Source organism: Osmerus eperlanus, chromosome 18 (assembly GCF_963692335.1).
Source record: "Osmerus eperlanus chromosome 18, fOsmEpe2.1, whole genome shotgun sequence".
Taxonomy (NCBI): Eukaryota; Metazoa; Chordata; class Actinopteri; order Osmeriformes; family Osmeridae; genus Osmerus; species Osmerus eperlanus.
The window spans coordinates 12518476-12539754 of record NC_085035.1 but is presented as its reverse complement, the minus strand read 5'-3'; the positions used below and the strand labels follow the sequence as shown (position 1 = coordinate 12539754).

The window sequence follows — 21279 nt, the reverse complement described above, 5'->3', positions numbered from 1 at the left end:
GGAGTGACATGCTGTATGCCACTTTAGTATTGGCATTGAACTGAAATATATTATAACTGGCAGTGCATGAATCAGAATCAGAATTCGGTTTATTCGCCATGTATGTTATACAAACACGGAATTTACTGTGGCAGGGAGGTGCAAACAATAAACATATTGCAAACACTAAACATATATGAATCTTAAATTAAGTAAAGGTACAAAAGTTTAACTATTCCTAAGAACTAAACAATCTAAGAATAAAACAATTTAAATATAAAATAAAATATATATATAAAAATAAGAATAAGAATGAGCAGCATGAGTGGTCAACATAGTGCAATCAGATACTGGGTTAAATAATGAATGAATGTCAATGGGAGTCCTTGGCCTTGTTGAAGAGGCCAGTAGCAAATGGAAAGAAACTACGGAGGGGAGTAGCTGGAACAGGGAGTGACCAGGGTGGGAGGGGTCGGCCACAATCTTCCTCGCTCGCGTCAGGGTCCTCGAGGTGTGCAGGTCCTCGAGGGTAGGCAGATTGCAGCCGATCACCTTCTCAGCAGTGCGGATGATACGCTGCAGTCTGCTCTTGTCCTTGACAGTGGCAGCAGCGTACCAGATGGTGATGGAAGAGTTGAGGATGGACTCAATGATGGCTGTGTAGAAGTACACCATCATTGTCTTTGGCAGGTTGAATTTCTTCAGCTGCCTTCTTCTACATCCTCTGTTGTGCTTTCTTGGTGAGGGAGCTGATGTTCAGTTCCCACTTGAGGTCCTGGGAGAGGATGGTGCCCAGGAAGCGGAAGGACTCCACAGTGTTGACTGGGGAGTCGCACAGGGTGATGGGGGTGAGTGGGGCTGTATTCTTCCTGAAGTCCACAACCATCTCCACTGTCTTAAGAGCATTGAGCTCTAAGTTGTTCTGGCTGCACCAGGTCACCAGGTTGTCAGCTTCCCACCTATAATCAGACTCGTCTCCACCAGAGATGAGCCCAATGAGGGTGGTGTCGTCCGCAAACTTCAGAAGTTTGACAGACGGATGACTGGAGGTGCAACTGTTGGTGTACAGGGAGAAGAGCAGAGGGGAAAGGACGCAGCCCTGAAGAGATCCGGTGCTGATGGACCGGGAGTCAGAGACTTGTGTTCCCAGCTTAACACACTGCTTCCTGTCAGACAGGAAGTCTGTGATCCACCTGCAGGTGGAGTTGGGCACGTTCAGCTGGGAGAGCTTGTCCTGAAGCAGGGCGGGGATGATGGTGTTGAAGGCAGAGCTGAAGTCCACAAACAGGATCCTGGCGTAGGATGCTGGGGAGTCCAGGTGCTGGGGGGTGAAGTGGAGGGCCATGTTAATGGCGTCATCCACCGACCTATTGGCTCTGTAGGCAAACTGCAGTGGGTCCAGGAAAGGGTCTGTGATGGATTTGAGGTGTGCCAGCACAAGGCGCTCAAAAGACTTCATTACCACAGAGGTCAGGGCGACGGGTCTGTAGTCATTATGTCCTGTTGGCCTTGGCTTTTTGGGCACAGGGATGATGGTGGATGACTTGAGATTGTATCGGTTGAATCGGTTGTAAATGAACAAAATGCTAAACAAAAGTATTTAATGTCCATGGCAGATACAACAGACAATCCCCCCCCCCCAAAAAAATATATAAATATATTTTAAAGAAGACACTCGTCAAAGATAGAATTATGAAACAACATTATACTTTTCATTCATCTTAAGAGCCTGACACTGTAATTTATCAGTATCAGTTATCTCCCTTGACAACACAGTCTGTATGGTAGAACCCTCACTGATAACAGTAGTTTAGTATATAGTGGGTCTGTCTAGGGCAGGGGTCCCTGAACTACACGCATTTGGACAGGCCCTCTGAGCAATGCCAGACTTGGGTCCTTTTTGTAAAATGTTTATGATTTAAAAAAAAATCACAATGGCAATGAATATGAAAAAATATAATTACCACCCCAACTTAGAAACATCGATTCATTCACCCATTTCAAATTGCAACTCAAATACATTTGTTTAAAACTGCTTATTCCACTTGATGTCAATTGCTCTGCCTTCTTCTGTTGTTGAATTTGAATCACAATCACGGCTTCCCACGAAGTTTGCGTGATCGAGCGATATTTAAAATGCATCATTCCGTTCATAGTATCAAAGTTTTTTTTTTTTTTTGCTTCCTAAAATATATTTACACAATCTAAAATGGAAAATAGTGCCATGTTGAAGTTTTGATACATTTTCTTTATTGTTTTATTTATTTAATTGTATTTTTTCTTTAAGGAGATGCACTGAATTTTGGTGAATAAGAGGACCTATTTTATTTTTATGCACATATTTGTACATTAGCAGGAATGTAGCACAATATGGATTTGAAAGCAGTTATAGCCTATGTGACAATAACATTTGTTTTGGTTAAAATCATCAAATAATCGTGATCATTAATCGTGATCTCAATATTGATCAAAATATTTGTGATTATCATTCTGGCCATAATCGTGCAGCCCTAGCAGGGGTAGTCAACGTTTTTCAGGCCAAGCACCCCCAACTGATGGAGAGATGGAGCAGGGACCCCCTACTATATATGTTGGAGTCAGGTGGCTGAGCGGTTAGGGATTCGGGCTAGTAATCAGAAGGTTACCGGTTTGATTCTCGGCTGTGCAAAAAGACGTTGTGTCCTTGGGCAAGGCACTTCACCCTACTTACCTCAGGGGGAATGTCCCTGTACTTACTGTAAGTCGCTCTGGATAAGAGTGTCTGATAAATGACTAAAGGTAAATATTGCATAAAATGTTGTTGTATATTAAACTGGGCCTTGTGCCATGTATGAACAAAGCTACCCTGTTGTTCAATGATTTTTTTACAAAGGTATCCTCTTTTCAATAATATTGGGGCATGCGTCCTTGTGTCAGGGATCTTAGTCAGCTGGGGACTGAATAGGCTTTCAGCCAATCACGGGGAACCTGACAGAGCCAGCGTGTAACATGCGTCCTTGTGATTGGCACAGCAGTGATAGGGGCAGGTCCTCCTCTTTGTGTACAGGAGGCTTGGAGGTCCAGGCTAGTCTTGTGCTGTGAGTGAACCGATGCCCAGCTTGAGAGAGCTCCTGTGTGGAGCTGAATGTGTGCATTGCTGACTGAAATATAACGTCTTCTGCCTCCATTTATCCGTTCGCTACAATATGCTGGATTCATGTTACTGTGTATTTAAAGACATTGAAATAAAATAAATAGAAAATAGAAACTAGAGAGGGTACAATTTCTGGGGAAATTGTAGGGTGTGCTTGCTTGCGTCGGTTGCACAGGGGTCCGTTTTTGAATGACATTTTTTTTTTGCTGCTCATTTACAACTGAAAATACGAGTGAAGTGTAGAATGAAATAGATGTCTTCTCATTTCCCCTGCAAGAGGCAGCCTCATCGTTGAATCAAAACGAATAAATTTGGCAGACCGGTGTACAAATTGACCTAATCTCTATGACTAAAACGTCCTTTTAAGTTTTTCCCTTCTCGTGATATTTTCATGCATTTAGCCTACTCATTCCATTCATTCATTAATAAAGGACCCCCTTTGAAGATTATTCTACGACGTTACCGGCAGTAGAAGATGGAATCGCGATTCAAACAGTACCATCTGCTAACTGAAAATATGCACCCCAAAACGTAAATAAGCTTGACATGTATTTAGTGGAAACTTGCTCATTCATAAAAAGCTCACTGGTAGAGATCATTGTCAGTAACAACGCAAAATGCGATATAGCCCTGTGTGGAGAAGCTGCCCCGGTAAATTGTACTACTACGGTACAGTACTAGACTAGCGTTACTGCTGTGTTCGTCTCGGTAGCGATTGCGTTGGTTGAATTGGATTTAACGTTCCGTTGTACGGTTTAGGCTGAAATTAATTATTTTCATGAACAGATTGACAAAGTTTAGGCTGTGGCAATGAAGTTCAGGTTAGTAGTTAGATAGACTTTTGATTTAAGTAAGGGGAGTGCCGAACATGTTCTGTCGCCGTTTGACTTCCTACAGCTGTGTAGATGTTTTTGTAGTGTCTCGCGTAGGCTACAGCGTTGCAGTGATACACTGGATTGAAACCACAGGTAATGATAATTTCACCCACAAATCGTTTACTTGTAATCTAATGTCATAATAAATCCTACAACGAAAATGTATATGTGAGGAATGTTTATTTTAACGATTGAAAACAGATACATTATAGACCACTGTAGTATGTGTTGCCCGGGCAACACAGGCTAACGTCATGATGCTAATACTTCAGTGAAATAGTAGACTACTGTTTCCGAAAGTAGATGTACTTCCTTAATAATATCAGCTTATATTGTACATTACACATCACAATTGTGTGTCATATCACAACGTAAAATTAGTAAATAGTTATCACCCTGGCCTCTTTGCTTGTGGCGTTTCTGCAGCTGCCTTGCAGTAAAGCTATAGTTAGCCTAGCTATCCCCCAAGTTAACAGATGCGAAAAGAATGTTCTGCCAAAGGTAGTCACGCGTGTTTTTGTGACGTTAGTGACGTTAGTAACGTCAGTGACTGTGGCTAGCAAATTAGCCACAGTTAGCTTCACTTTTCGCCACAAAAACTTAACTTCAGACTAAACCATGCAATGGAACGTAAATTCCAATAGAAGCAACTCAATCGCTACCAAGACGGAACTTTTGACACCTACTTTGTCTATGTAGGCCAAATATTGACTGAGTTTTAGGGGGGCAAAAAGAATAATAATAATAATAACTAGAGAGGGTACAATTTCTGGGGAAATTGTAGGGTGTGCTTGCTTGCGTCGGTTGCACAGGGGTCCGTTTTTGAATGACATTTTTACAACTGATTTATGTATATTTTATATGAAAATGCATAGCTATTATTTATAAAGATTAAATAGATTTTAAAAAAAACAGACAAAAATGCTGCTCATTTACAACTGAAAATACGAGTGAAGTGTAGAATGAAATAGATGTCTTCTCATTTCCCCTGCAAGAGGCAGCCTCATAGCTGAATCAAAACGAATAAATTTGGCAGACCGGTGTAAAAATTGACCTAATCTCTATGACTTAAACGTCCTTTTAAGTTTTCCCTTCTCGTGATATTTTCAGGCATTTAGCCTACTCATATTGCATTCATTCATTAATAAAGAACCCCCTTTGAAGATTATTCTACGACGTTACCGGCAGTAGAAGATGGAATCGCGATTCAAACAGTACCATCTGCTAACTGAAAATATGCCCCCAAAAACGTAAATAAGCTTGACATTTATTTAGTGGAAAATCGCTCATTTATAAAAAGCTCACTGGTAGCGATCATTGTCAGTAACAACGCAAAATGCGATATAGCCCTGTATGGAGAAGCTGCCCCGGTAAATTCTACTACTACGGTACAGTACTAGACTACTGCTCTGTTCGTCTTGGTACTGTAGCAATTGCGTTGGTTGAATTGGATTTAACGTTCCGTTGTGCGGTTTAAGATGAAATTAATTATTTTCATGAATAGATTGACAACGTTTAGGCTGTGGCAATGAAGTTCAGGTTAGTAGTTAGATAGACTTTTGATTTAAGTAAGGGGAGTGCCGAACATGTTCTGTCGCCGTTTGACTTCCTACAGCTGTGTAGATGTTTTTGTAGTGTCTCGCGTAGGCTACAGCGTTGCAGTGATACACTGGATTGAAACCACAGGTAATGATAATTTCACTCACAAATCTTTTACTTGTAATCTAATGTCATAATAAATCCTACAACGAAAATGTATATGTGAGGAATGTTTATTTTAACAATTGAAAACAGATAACGCTACATCATAGACCACTGTAGTATGTGTTGCCCGGGCAACACAGGCTAATGTCATGATGCTAATACTTCAGTGAAATAGTAGACTACTGTTTCCGAAAGTAGATGTACTTCCTTAATAATATCAGCTTATACTGTACATTACACATCACAATTGTGTGTCATATCACAAAGTAAAATGAGTAAATAGTTATCACCCTGGCCTCTTTGCTTGTGGCGTTTCTGCAGCTGCCTTGCAGTAAAGCTATAGTTAGCCTAGCTATCCCCCAAGTTAACAGATGTGAAACAAATGTTCTGCCAAAGGTAGTCACGCGTGTTTTCGTGACGTTAGTGACGTTAGTAACGTCAGTGACTGTGGCTAGCAAATTAGCCACCGTTAGCTTCACTTTTCGCCACAAAAACTTAACTTAAGCCCAAACCATGCAACGGAACGTAAATTCCAATACAAGCAACTCAATCGCTACCAAGACAGAACTTTTGACACCTACGTTGTCTATGTAGGCCAAATATTGACTGAGTTTTAGGGGGGCAAAAATAAAAAAATAATAATATATATGTGAGAGAACAAAGGTTGTGCTCTCGCCGAAGGCTTGAGCACACCCAATAACTAGAGAGGGTACAATTTCTGGGGAAATTGTAGGGTGTGCTTGCTTGCGTCAGTTGGACAGGGGTCCGTTTTTTAATGACATTTTTACAACTGATATTTCTGTATTTTATATAAAAATGCATACTTATTATTTATAAAGATTACATAGATTTAAAAGCCTTCTTTTTTGCTGCTCATTTACAACTGAAAATACGAGTGAAGTGTAGAATGAAATGGATGTCTTCTCATTTCCCCTGCAAGAGGCAGCCTCATCGTTGAATCAAAAAGAATACATTTGGCAGACCGGTGTACAAATGGACCTAATCTCTATGACTTAAACGTCCTTTTAAGTTTTTCCCTTCTCGTGATATTTTCATGCATTTAGCCTACTCATTGCATTCATTCATTAATAAAGAACCCCCTTTGAAGATTATTCTACGACGTTACCCGGCAGTAGAAGATGGAATCGCGATTCAAACAGTACCATCTGCTAACTGAAAATATGCCCCCCAAAACGTAAATAAGCTTGACATTTATTTAGTGGAAAATCGCTCATTCATAAAAAGCTCACTGGTAGCGATCATTGTAAGGTAACAACGCAAAATGCGATATAGCCCTGTGTGGAGAAGCTGCCCCGGTAAATTCTACTACTACGGTACAGTACTAGACTACTGCTGTGTTCGTCTCGGTAGCGATTGCGTTGGTTGAATTCGATTAAACGTTCCGTTGTACGGTTTAGGCTGAAATTAATTATTTTCATGAACAGATTGACAAAGTTTAGGCTGTGGCAATGAAGTTCAGGTTAGTAGTTAGACTTTTGATTTAAGTAAGGGGAGTGCCGAACATGTTCTGTCGCCGTTTGACTTCCTAAACAGCTGTGTATGTTAGATGTTTTTGTTGTGTGTCTCGCGTAGGCTACAGCGTTGCAGTGATACACTGGGTTGAAACCACAGGTAATGATAATTTCACCCACAAATCGTTTACTTGTAATCTAATGTCATAATAAATCCTACAACGAAAATGTATATGTTAGGAATGTTTATTTTAACGATTGAAAACAGATACATCATAGACCACTGTAGTATGTGTTGCCCGGGCAACAGAGGCTAATGTCATGCTAATGCTTCAGTGAAATAGTAGACTACCGTTTCCGAAAGTAGATGTGGGCCTACTTCCTTAATAATATCAGCTAATATTGTACATTACATTTCATAATAGTGTTTCACATCACAAAGTAAAATGAGTAAATAGTTATCACCCTGGCCGCTTTGCTTGTGGCGTTTCTGCAGCTGCCTTGCAGTAAAGCTATAGTTAGCCTAGCTATCCCCCAAGTTAACAGATGCGAAACGAATGTTCTGCTACAGGTAGTCACGCGTGTTTTCGTGACGTTAGTGACGTAGTGACGTTAGTAACGTCAGTGACTGTGGCTAGCAAATTAGCCACCGTTAGCTTTACTTTTCGCCACAAAAACTTAACTTAAGCCCAAACCATGCAACGGAACGTAAATTCCAATAGAAGCAACGCAATCGTTACCAAGACGAACCTTTTGACACCGCCGTTGTGTATGTAGGCCAAATATTGACTGAGTTTTAGGGGGGCGAAAATAAACAATAATAAATATATATGTGAGAGAACAAAGGTTGTGCTCTCGCCGAAGGCTTGAGCACACCCAATAATATATTTGTGAGAGAACAAAGGTTGTGCTCTCGCCGAAGGCTTGAGTCTAATCAACAAAAACAATTGTGACCCCCCTGTAGTACCTCCCTGGTCAGAAAGAGTTGACAGGTGAAAGGTCATTCCCAGTGGCCTATGTTGTTTATTCTCTCTGGTTTCCAGATCAGTGCTGATGAAGGAGAAGTAGAGACAGATATAATACTGAGACACAACCCTGGTCTCTGGTCATCTTTTTCAAACCCATGACTGTAAATGTGTTAAGGTGTTGTTGTTTCTGGAAGGAGCCTGAGTTGAGAGCTGTCATGTTCTGAGGAGAGAGTTTCATCTGATACAGCAGACCGTAGCATGTTCAACTTCCTCATTTGAACAGCATTCAGGGGACAGTATGTAATATTCAGGCTGCTATTCTGCCTACAAAAAAATGTCATCATATAAAACTTCGTATTACTCCTGTTCATGAAATGTGACTATTAACTATTTTATTCAGACTGACACACTGGAAGGCTGATAATGGCAGCCCATGCAGGTTGAAGCTAATCGTGGCTCCATGTACATGAGCCAGTTCTGTACATGCTGTTTCTCACCTTGTGGTTTCCTGTCAGCATCAGTCACACATCCTGAAGAGAGATCTGTCTCTCAACAGGAAATGTTCACATCCGCATTGTATGGACTTGGTAGTTAATGCCTTCAGAACATCACTTCAATACAGAGCACCCAGAGATCCTCAAGACTGAATCAGATATGATTAAAGTCAAATAAGGTAAGTGTGATAATATTCCCTGTCATGATTCACAGTAGCATATTGATTGGTTCTGTGGTCAAAAGAGCAAATCTTCCACTCTCGTGGGTGTAGTTATGGGATTGTAATTATTTTTTGATACCAAAGCTATTTGAATTAAATAGATGTTTTAGGCTGGTGTTTTCACATGGTTGAAAATGACAAAAGCCACTGTATATGTGGTGAGTCAGAAACTGTGGACAGTAGAGGCCAACCCTAATTTTATTGTTGCACTAGTTATTGGTTTTCCTTTGCGCTTGTTAGCCAAGATGCAGTTACTCTGTGATCTGGCTAAATACAATGTTCCTTGAATCTGACCACTGAAATGCTGTACAACTATTCACTTCTGATGAATCTTGATCTTCCTCGGCTACATATTCCACTCATTGTGGAACTATACTGTCTGTAAACGATGAGAAGTTTCCTTTCCTGATTCACTCAGCTCAAACTGAGAACTGATTTTGAGCAGGAAATGTCCCCAAGAGACCACAACGCTTCCTCTTGAAGAGAAGATGGAGCCTTGCATAACTAAACCTGTCATGGCTGCCTTTTAGTCTGTGACAAAAACGATTGCACACATGGGGTTGCAAAGTTATGCAAGTATTGACCTCAACTGAGAAAAGCTGTTAACAATAATTAAGTGATGGGGTGTGTCCATTAGTGAAACAACAGTGAAGGGAGTGTGAGTTTGGGTTAGGTTGGTTATAGGTGCTGGTCTGTGGGCATCTGTGAAGCCCTCTGTGACAATGCTGATTAAAAGCTTGCTGTTGAAAAGGGCTATACAAATGAATACAATGGATAAATGAGCGAGGCATCGGAATATAGTAATACTGGAAGTGTAAAAAACTAGTGAGCTACAAAACAACAAAGTGCTGTCAGCAAAGCTGAGTGGTGATGGTGGAGGGAGGGTGAGAGAAGAGCCTGCTCTTCAACAGGTAGGCAGGCTGCATATAGAGGTCTGTACGGGGCCCTGTACTACCAAGCAAGTTCAACACACCCAGGATCAATTGAAGAGGTCAGATGGCTGAGTGGTTAGGGAATCAGGCTATTAATCAGAAGGTTGCCGGTTAGATTCCTGGCCGTGCAAAATGTTGTCCTTGGGCAAGGCACTTCACCCTATTTGCGTCAGGGGAAATGTCCCTGTACTTACTGTAAGTCGCTCTGGATAAGAGCGTCTGCTAAATGTAAAAATGTAAATGTGAATTCTCGTTATCTTGCTTCACTAAACCCAACAACCGCGATCACGCTAAGCAGTATCACGATGGTGGTTATCAACTCCCTAACTCAACCCAGGTTTCCCCACTAGAGCGATGAGCGCATTCACATAAAAAGGGGCGTGCTTGCTAAATATGACCAATTACAAACATGGACAAGTGTAGAGTGCCGTACTTCATACAAGAAGAGCAAACATTAATTTAGAACAAATAGGAAGAGTTTAAGAGAGCCAGCGTGTAACATGCGTCCTTGTGATTGGCACAGCAGTGATAGGGGCAGGTCCTCCTCTTTGTGTACAGGAGGCTTGGAGGTCCAGGCTAGTCTTGTGCTGTGAGTGAACCGGTGCCCAGCTTGAGAGAGCTCCTGTGTGGAGCTGAATGTGTGCATTGCTGACTGAAAGATAACGTCTTCTGCCTCCATTTATCTGTTCCCTACAATATGTCGGATTCATGTTAATGTGTATTTAAAGACATTGAAATAAAATTAAAATAAATAAAATACAAATTAAAAAAATTAGTCTAATCAACAAAAACAATTGTGACCCCCCTGTAGTACCTCCCTGGTCAGAAAGAGTTGACAGGTGAAAGGTCATTCCCAGGGGACTATGTTGTTTATTCTCTCTGGTTTCCAGATCAGTGCTGATGAAGGAGAAGTAGAGACAGATATAATACTGAGACACAACCCTGGTCTCTGGTCATCTTTGTCAAACCCATGACTGTAAATGTGTTAAGGTGTTGTTGTTTCTGGAAGGAGCCTGAGTTGAGAGCTGTCATGTTCTGAGGAGAGAGTTTCATCTGATACAGCAGACCGTAGCATGTTCAACTTCCTCATTTGAACAGCATTCAGGGGACAGTATGTAATATTCAGGCTGCTATTCTGCCTACAAAAAAATGTCATCATATAAAACTTCGTATTACTCCTGTTTATGAAATGTGACTATTAACTATTTTATTCAGACTGACACACTGGAAGGCTGATAATGGCAGCCCATGCAGGTTGAAGCTAATTGTGGCTCCATGTACATGAGCCAGTTCTGTACATGCTGTTTCTCACCTTGTGGTTTCCTGTCAGCATCAGTCACACATCCTGAAGAGAGATCTGTCTCTCAACAGGAAATGTTCACATCTGCATTGTATGGACTTGGTAGTTAATGCCTTCAGAACATCACTTCAATACAGAGCACCCAGAGATCCTCAAGACTGAATCAGATATGATTAAAGTCAAATAAGGTAAGTGTGATAATATTCCCTGTCATGATTCACAGTAGCATATTGATTGGTTCTGTGGTCAAAAGAGCAAATCTTCCACTCTCGTGGGTGTAGTTATGGGCTTGTAAATATTTTTTGATACCAAAGCAATTTGAATTAAATAGATGTTTTAGGCTGGTGTTTTCACATGGTTGAAAATGACAAAAGCCACTGTATATGTGGTGAGTCAGACACTGTGGACAGTAGAGGCCAACCCTAATTTTGTTGTTGCACTAGTTATTGGTTTTCCTTTGCGCTTGTTAGCCAAGATGCAGTTACTCTGTGATCTGGCTAAATACAATGTTCCTTGAATCTGACCACTGAAATGCTGTACAACTATTCACTTCTGATGAATCTTGATCTTCCTCGGCTACATATTCCACTCATTGTGGAACTATACTGTCTGTAAACGATGAGAAGTTTCCCTTCCTGATTCACTCAGCTCAAACTGAGAACTGGTTTTGAGCAGGAAATGTCCCCAAGAGACCACAACGCTTCCTCTTGAAGAGAAGATGGAGCCTTGCATAACTAAACCTGTCATGGCTGCCTTTTAGTCTGTGACAAAAACGATTGCACACATGGGGTTGCAAAGTTATGCAAGTATTGACCTCAACTGAGAAAAGCTGTTAACAATAATTAAGGGATGGGGTGTGTCCATTAGTGAAACAACAGTGAAGGGATTGTGAGTTTGGGTTAGGTTGGTTATAGGTGCTGGTCTGTGGGCATCTGTGAAGCCCTCTTTGACACTGCTGATTAAAAGCTTGCTGTTGAAAAGGGCTATACAAATGAATACAATGGATAAATGAGCAAGGTATCGGAGTATAGGAATACTGGAAGTGTAAAAAACTAGTGAGCTACAAAACAACAAAGTGCTGTCAGCAAAGCTGAGTGGTGATGGTGGAGGGAGGGTGAGAGAAGAGCCTGCTCTTCAACAGGTAGGCAGGCTGCATATAGAGGTCTGTACGGGGCCCTGTACTACCAAGCAAGTTCAACACACCCAGGATCAATTGAAGAGGTCAGATGGCTGAGTGGTTAGGGAATCAGGCTATTAATCAGAAGGTTGCCGGTTATATTCCTGGCCGTGCGAAATTTTGTCCTGGGGCAAGGCACTTCACCCTATTTGCGTCAGGGGAAATGTCCCTGTACTTACTGTAAGTCGCTCTGGATAAGAGCGTCTGCTAAATGTAAAAATGTAAATGTGAATTCCTGTTATCTTGCTTCACTAAACCCAACAACCGCGATCATGCTAAGCAGTATCACGATGGTGGTTATCAACTCCTTAACTCAACCCAGGTTTCCCCACTAGAGCGATGAGCGCATTCACATAAAAAGGGGCGTGCTTGCTAAATATGACCAATTACAAACATAGACAAGTGTAGAGTGCCGTACTTCATACAAGAAGAGCAAACATTAATTTAGAACAAATACAAAGAGTTTAAGAGCATAATTAAAGCAACAATCCACACTGTTGTTGCTTCTAATAAAAGAAAGGAATGTTGGGAGACAATTGAAGACTCTGTGAATGCGTAAATTAATGGCCTTCTCAATATCACTCATTAAGGCAGTAGTAGATCTGACTCTACTCTTTCTTTTCTCCTGTTGAGAGTTTTTCTGGGAGTTTTTCCTTGTCTTCCTTGAGGGTTTAGGTTGGTTGAGGGGCAGTTCTATGGGCGTATGTGAAGCCCTCTGTGACATGCTTGCGTGTAAAAAGGGCTATACAAATACATTTGATTTGATTTGATTAAATACAATAGTGTTTTCCATCCAATTAGATCCACGGGATTGTCAACAAATGGTGATGCCATTTTCCAAGACGATCTTGGTTGGTCAGTAGGCAGTGCTTTTATACGTGTTGATCTGTTATCTCGAACATAACCTGCTACGGAGCAGATTAGGTGTGTAGCGTGAGTTACCATGGTGATCTATCCTGGTAAGAAGTGAACCACTGTTGTGATACTGACAATCCAGAGTTAAACCTAAAGTTACCTCGCTAACCCTAAATCTGGCTTCATAGTATAGGCCTAGGGTGTAGTGTATTAGACTACATAGATACCTGTACAGGTGTGGTGGATTAGTTTATTTGTATAGCACATTTCATCAACAAGGCAGTTCAAAGTGCTTCACATAAAACCATTAAAAGCATCAAAACATAATGCAAAAGAAAACAAGATTTTACAACAAGATTTTAAAAAATTAAGAACATTCAATAAAACATTAACAGTCAAAAAGCAAGAAATAAAATAAAAGTTGCAGTGCAGCTTAAGAAATAAAATGCAGGAGATGCAGAAATCGATATCCTTGACTCTGGTTTAATGGTAACACTTTATTTGAAGGGGTGTGAATAAGAGTGACATGACACTGTCATGTCACTGTCATAACCATGACATGACACATGAAAGGATGTTCATGAATGTTTATGAATGTTGTCATTAGGTGTCATTCGGTAAATTATGTCATTTCTTATGCAAGGTTGACATTTTTTCTGATGTCTTTGTTATGACAACTTGACATTAACTGAGACAAAATAACCTGTCAATGTCTTTGTCATGACAACTTGACATTAACTGAGACAAAATAACCTGTCACTGTCTTTGTTATGACAACTTGACATTGACTGAGACAAAATAACCTGTCAGTCTTTGTTATGACAACTTGACATTGACTGAGACAAAATAGCCTAATTATCAAACTTGAATAAAATAATTTAGCTTTATTTGAGGTGTTGTCTTGCTGTTGCCTCTCCAGTGCACCTGTTGTCACTTTAATTTGCACCAAAACAGGTGACAATTGATTCACAATTGCTTATGCTTCCTAACTGGACAGATTGATATCCCTGAAGTTTAAATGACAATATTAATCAATTATGTTTTAGAGCAGTGTATTTAGCTTTATGTGTTAGCATTAAATACTACTGTCATATGGGGTTGGTTTTGACAATGGGGTTGGTTTTGACACGCTGTCATGAGACCATTATAATTGTGTCATGAATATTTTCCTTGACCTCAACTACAGTGGTAACATTTTCACTCGTCATAAAGATGTCATTAAGTGTTAATACACTGTCATATGCTTTTATAATAGTGTCAAGCATATTTTCATTGACCACAACTACAGTGGTAACATTTTCACTCGTCATAAAGATGTCATTAAGTGTTATTACACTGTCATATGCTTTCATAACAGCGTCATGAATATTTTCCTTGACCTCAACTACAGTGGTAACATTTTCACTCGTCATAAAGATGTCATTAAGTGTTATTACACTGTCATATGCTTTCATAACAGTGTCAAGAATATTTTCCTTGACCGCAACTACAGTGGTAACCTTTTCATTCGTCATAAAGATGTCATTAAGTGTTATTACACTGTCATATACTTTTATAACAGCGTCATGAATATTTTCCTTGACCGCAACTACAGTGGTAACATTTTCACTCGTCATCAAGATGTCATTAAGTGTTATTACACTGTCATATGCTTTCATAACAGTGTCAAGAATATTTTCCTTGACCGCAACTACAGTGGTAACCTTTTCATTCGTCATAAAGATGTCATTAAGTGTTATTACACTGTCATATACTTTTATAACAGCGTCATGAATATTTTCCTTGACCGCAACTACAGTGGTAACATTTTCACTCGTCATAAAGATGTCATTAAGTGTTATTACACTGTCATATGCTTTCATAAGTGTCAAGAATATTTTCCTTGACCTCAACTACAGTGGTAACATTTTCATTCGTCATAAAGAAGTCATTAAATTAGTCAAATGCTGTCATAAAAGTGGCATTAAGTCTGTCAAATGCTTTAAAATCCAAGAGATTACCTTTATTGCAATAAACTTTTCGCACAATATAAAAGGACCAGCAAAAATAGAATGTGGGCCATTATGGCTAGCAAACCGGTAACAAATTTAAGCAAACTAACTTGCTTTCCTCAAACAGGGTTCTAATATTGTCCTAACGTACTTTTTGAACATAATATTTTTTAACATTTATCATTTAGCAGACACTTTTAGATGTATTCATTAACCCTAACAACAAAAAAAGCACACAAAAAAAGGAGGACCATGTTCTATCAAAGGTTCTTAAGTGTACTTGTACATTATTGGAAGCAGTTTTCCACTTTTCTTTTTTGCTGTGATCGTTTCAGCCATCTCTTCTGTCACAGCCCTCCTGCAGCGCTCTGCAAACTCTGAGATCTTCTCACTATTTTCGTCTCCAGGGAGCAGGGTCTCGAAGATGTCCGGAAATGTGATGGCTAGTTCAGCAATTATAGCTGTTCTTGCAATGGTGTTGCGGTCAACGTTTATTTTGGCAAAGGCATTTTTCATGGATCCAAATTTACCGAATCTCTTCAGGGCATTCTTGTACCGGCGGATGACTCCATCCGTTGTGGTCACTTAAAATAAATATATTTAGTCAGCATCTATTTTCAAACATGTATTGTGGATTTGGCACTCAATACATAGTAGCAAGAAACAATGTGATTATAAAGACAATCAAAGCCTGTACGTACTTCTTGAACGGCTGTGTGAATCTTTGTGTTTCTTTGACTTCTTGGTCTTTTTTTTTTGTCTTCTGAGGATGATGAGGAGCTTAAGTCTGAGGAGGGGGCAGGAGACGTTGAAGTTGAAGATGAGGAAGGAAACTGAGCAGTCTTTTTAGAGCCTGTGAGATGGGGTGGGGTGAAGCACACAGGTGTATAAGTAAACAAAGCTCAAAAACCTCAATTTAAGCTTTTTTTATGTAGGCTCACTCTATATTTATTTATTTAGCTAGTTGCTGGTTTTAAATTTCAAGTTTTGCTGGATAGTACTGTAACACAAAATTACTTACATAATTTCCTCTGGGAAACTTTCGCCCGCTTGTTTTTGCCTGGTCGAACAGAGACATCTTCATGTGGCTGGTCCTCTTCTTGTGGCTGGTTCTCTTCCTGTGGCTGGTTCTCTTCCTGTGGCTGGTCCCTGTTCACCTTCTCCACTTCATTCTCGTCTTCATTTTCCTTCACTTTTTTTCCCTCCACCCTCCCACCACGAGGTCGTTTATTGAAACGAGTTTCCATCTAGGTAGCAAGAGTTGTACAAAGTAAAGAACACAAGCATTATGTAATGTCAGCTCCATTAGTAAACTCACAGTTCCTCAGGTAACTTTGGCTAACCTAGCTGTTTAAAATGAGCTCGCTAGAAGAAGAAACAATTATGCAGAACTAGGTTACTAGCTAACGTTAGCCTGATGCCCGTTGATAAGGCCTACAGAGTTAGCTTAGCTAGCTAGCCTAGCTAACACCAGTTAACTTTACCTAGAACGAGAAAAATCTAACGGTATGTCAATGGTAAGTTCGCAAAGAGAATCCAAGTGTTTACCAATGTTTACCTTACCTCAAAAATCTATAACTTTTGCCAACTTCGTGCGTTTATATCTTCGACGACCTGCTTCAATTAGTGTTAGTCTGGTGGCACAATGATGCTCTGTGTCGACGTTGCCGTTGGTAAGGTAAAGAGCGACGAGGGAGAGTCATATGACGTATTTTCCTGTCAAACGGATACCTAGACAAAAAATTTGGGCGCGACATTCAAGGAAATCCGGATCAGAGACAAATAGGTTTTTGGTTTCGAAATTACTGTTTCAATGGCAGGGTTATTCCAAGCACTTAAAAAAAATATAAGGCATTCTGATACAAAGAGGAACAAAAGAAAAATTGTTAAATGGATGCAGAAATGGGGCATACTGAAGAGGAGGATGAAGTGTGCAAAATGTAATCAAAGCATGCATTTGGTGAAATGCAATCGCAACGATGGGTTGCGGTGGTAAGTTAAGCATGTCTATAATTTACGTTAGCTTGCTAGATTTACAGGTAGCCTACTTATTGTAATCAAAAGTATAACGTAATCAAAAGTATAATAATAATAATTATTATTTATTTTTTACTAATGCTGCCTACTTGTGTAACTCAAAATGCTAGTTGATTATGGAGCCTGAAAGTCTGAAATTGGCATTATGCTAGGCCTACTGTATAATGTGGACAGTAACGACACGACCGTATGTTCTAGAAAATATATTTGATCTTTGTATATTTGATATTTAACATAATTGAACCTTCTTTTCCCTCAGGGTCTGTAAGCGTCACAAAAGTTATCCACTGTCTGTGCGCAATGGCTCAATATTCACCAAGTCTCACACCCCTTTGGCGAAATGGCTTGAGTTCATGCTCAGGTACAGTATTCATTTTAGTTTTATTTCGTAAATGATTTAGCTGTGTGAGTTATTCATGTGTAAGTATGTTACACTATGTTCCACTTCCACCTCTAATGTATTAGCACTAAATATATAGTTCCTATAAAATAACCCCTCATATAAGTCTGATGACACCTAAAGTAGACTAATTGATAATTCAATTTTGAAGTGGCTACCTACTTTGGTTTAGCATAATACTGTGTGCTTGTAGTTTCATGTCAACCCAGTTCAATGACAGGCGATTACATCATTGCAACAACAATACAAATTAAGAATGACTACAATTAGGATTAATTATTGCTTTTTCTTTTTTTCAGGTTTGCACAAGGTTTGCAGTTGAAGCAGCTTGACATGATCTCTGAGGGGATAGCAGCAAGCTCCAAGACACTGACAAGAATGACTAAAGTACTCAGAAAGGTTGTTGCAATACTGTAATTATCTAGGTTAAAAATATATGTCAATGTTTGATAAGTCACATCCCACTGTAGACAATTGAATACAACATTGCTACACACTTATTTAGTACACTCAGTGACACATGCAATGCTTATGCATTGATGGTTAGTGCGTGTAAACACGTATAAACGCATGTAACGCACTAACACACTTTATTCCTAAATATTTGTATACATGATACATTTATCAAATTCAATACTAAATCAAAAGTCAACTTACTGTTGTTTTATGTCTACATTGAAGGTGTGTGTTGCTGCCCTCAAGCGAATGAAAAAGAGAGGAATGAGAATTGGTGGTCGTCATCGATTTGTTGTCATCGACGAGAGCAAATTTGCCCACAAACGAAAGGTATACTTGTGTGCAGCTGTTCTATAACCTTACTTAACATTTATATACTTTGCTAATTTTAGGAGAAACATTCAGATGTCCGTTATTTCCTTTTGTCCACACTCTTTCACGCGTTAATTAATATACATAATACTGTAAACCGCAGTGCAAGTGGAAAGGATACCACATGTTAAAACATTTATACAGCCCAACCCTTATTAAAGTATATTTATTTACTTTTCAGTACCATCGTGGCCGATGTGGCAACACTTGGCGCCGTGAACGCCAGTGGGTCTTCGGGATGCTGGAGGTTGATGGTCCTTCCAGAAGACCCATTCTGAGACTCGTCAGGGACCGCTCAAGGCAAACCCTTACAGGCCACATCCGACGACACATCAGGCCCAGAACACCCATCCTCACAGATGAATGGCATGCCTATAAGGGGCAGCTTTCCCAGTACGGATTTAGCCAATATTCTGTCTGCCATAAAAGGAACTTTGTTGACCCTGACACAGGTGCTCACACTCAGCATATTGAGCGTGCGTGGCAGAAATACAAACTGGAAATATGGCGTCATAGAGGTAATCGCACTCCGGAGTCACTGAAGATTCACCTTAAAATGATAGAGTGGCACCACTGGTTAGGGACACACCATCATAATGGTGTCTTGGGCAGACTTTTCCATGACGTGAAAAAACAAGTCGGGTAAGCGTAGGCCTAGAGGTTCTGTTTGAGTTGTTGGGTTTGGTTTTAGTTTGCTTAAATTTGGTAATTATGTTTGCCAGCCATTCTGGCATGGCCCACATTCTATTATTTTTTTATCGGTAATGTAGCTTCAGCATACCTGAAGCCAGCATGTATGTTTAAATGTATATTGATTTCTGGACATCTTTGAGACCCTGCTCGCTGGAGACAAAAAAAGTGAGAAGATCTCTGCGTTTGCAGAGCGCTGCAGGAGGGCTGTAACAAGAGATGGCTGAAATGATCACAACAAAAAAGAAAAGTGGAAAACTGCTTCCAATAATGTACAAGTACACTTAAAAACCTTTGATAGAACATGGTCCTCCTGTTTTTGTGTGCTTTTTTGTTGTTAGGGTTAATGAATACATGTAAAAGTGTCTGCTAAATGATAAGTGTTGTTAAAAAATATTACGTACAAAAAGTAAGTTAGGACAATATTGGAACCCTGTTTGAGGAAAGCAGGTTAGTTTGCTTAAATTTGTTACCGGTACAATCTATTTGTTCTGGTCCTTTTATATTGTGCAAAAAGTTTATTGCATTAAAGGAAATCTCTTGTATTTAAAAGCATTTGACAGACTTAATGCCACCTTTATGACAGCATTTGACTAATTTAATGACTTCTTTATGACGAATGAAAATGTTACCACTGTAGTTGAGGTCAAGGAAAATATTCTTGACACTGTTATAAAAGCATATGACAGTGTAATAACACTTAATGACATCTTTATGACGAGTGAAAATGTTACCACTGTAGTTGAGGTCAAGGAAAATATTCATGACGCTGTTATAAAAGTATATGACAGTGTAATAACACTTAATGACATCTTTATGACGAATGAAAAGGTTACCACTGTAGTTGCGGTCAAGGAAAATATTCTTGACACTGTTATAAAAGCATATGACAGTGTAATAACACTTAATGACATCTTTATGACGAGTGAAAATGTTACCACTGTAGTTGCGGTCAAGGAAAATATTCTTGACACTGTTATGAAAGCATATGACAGTGTAATAACACTTAATGACATCTTTATGACGAGTGAAAATGTTACCACTGTAGTTGCGGTCAAGGAAAATATTCATGACGCTGTTATGAAAGCATATGACAGTGTAATAACACTTAATGACATCTTTATGACGAGTGAAAATGTTACCACTGTAGTTGCGGTCAAGGAAAATATTCATGACGCTGTTATAAAAGTATATGAAAGTGTAATAACACTTAATGACATCTTTATGACGAATGAAAAGGTTACCACTGTAGTTGCGGTCAAGGAAAATATTCTTGACACTGTTATGAAAGCATATGACAGTGTAATAACACTTAATGACATCTTTATGACGAGTGAAAATGTTACCACTGTAGTTGTGGTCAATGAAAATATGCTTGACACTATTATAAAAGCATATGACAGTGTATTAACACTTAATGACATCTTTATGACGAGTGAAAATGTTACCACTGTAGTTGAGGTCAAGGAAAATATTCATGACACAATTATAATGGTCTCATGACAGCGTGTCAAAACCAACCCCATTGTCAAAACCAACCCCATATGACAGTAGTATTTAATGCTAACACATAAAGCTAAATACACTGCTCTAAAACATGTATGGAACACGTAATCACCACAATATTACATTGTCATTTAAACTTCAGGGATATCAATCTGTCCAGTTAGGAAGCATAAGCAATTGTGAATCAATTGTCACCTGTTTTGGTGCAAATTAAAGTGACAACAGGTGCACTGGAGAGGCAACAGCACGACAACACCTCAAATAAAGCTAAATTATTTTATTCAAGTTTGATAATTAGGCTATTTTGTCTCAGTCAATGTCAAGTTGTCATAACAAAGACTGACAGGTTATTTTGTCTCAGTTAATGTCAAGTTGTCATGACAAAGACATTGACAGGTTATTTTGTCTCAGTTAATGTCAAGTTGTCATAACAAAGACATTGACAGGTTATTTTGTCTCAGTTAATGTCAAGTTGTCATAACAAAGACATCAGAAACAATGTCAACCTTGCATAAGAAATGACATAATTTACCGAATGACACCTAATGACAACATTCATAAACATTCATGAACATCCTTTCATGTGTCATGTCATGGTTATGACAGTGTCATGTCACTCTTATTCACACCCCTTCAAATAAAGTGTTACCGGTTTAATTAAAGGCAACAGCAAACATCAATCTGGATTTAAAGGAGCTGGGGGTCTCAGCAGACCTG

The 21279-nt window shown here is 39.5% G+C and overlaps 2 protein-coding genes across 2 annotated transcripts in view; both read left to right on the top strand.

The window, feature by feature from the left end:
- Positions 1-21279, top strand: part of LOC134038948 (NACHT, LRR and PYD domains-containing protein 12-like) — a 223027-nt gene that overhangs the window by 111619 nt on the left and 90129 nt on the right.
- Positions 8574-19604, top strand: LOC134038985 (uncharacterized). Its single transcript, XM_062484738.1, has 6 exons — positions 8574-8804; positions 11150-11266; positions 17398-17499; positions 17838-17937; positions 18220-18324; positions 18548-19604. The coding sequence occupies exons 3-6, from the start codon at positions 17492-17494 to the stop codon at positions 19010-19012; spliced, it is 678 nt and encodes a 225-aa protein (XP_062340722.1). The 5' UTR covers positions 8574-8804; positions 11150-11266; positions 17398-17491; the 3' UTR covers positions 19013-19604.

Coding starts and splice junctions, on each gene's coding strand:
- LOC134038985 (XM_062484738.1), top strand. Junction 17,938..18,219: donor TGACTAAAGTACTCAGAAAG/GTTGTTGCAATA, acceptor TCTACATTGAAG/GTGTGTGTTGCTGCCCTCAA. Junction 18,325..18,547: donor AATTTGCCCACAAACGAAAG/GTATACTTGTGT, acceptor TTTACTTTTCAG/TACCATCGTGGCCGATGTGG.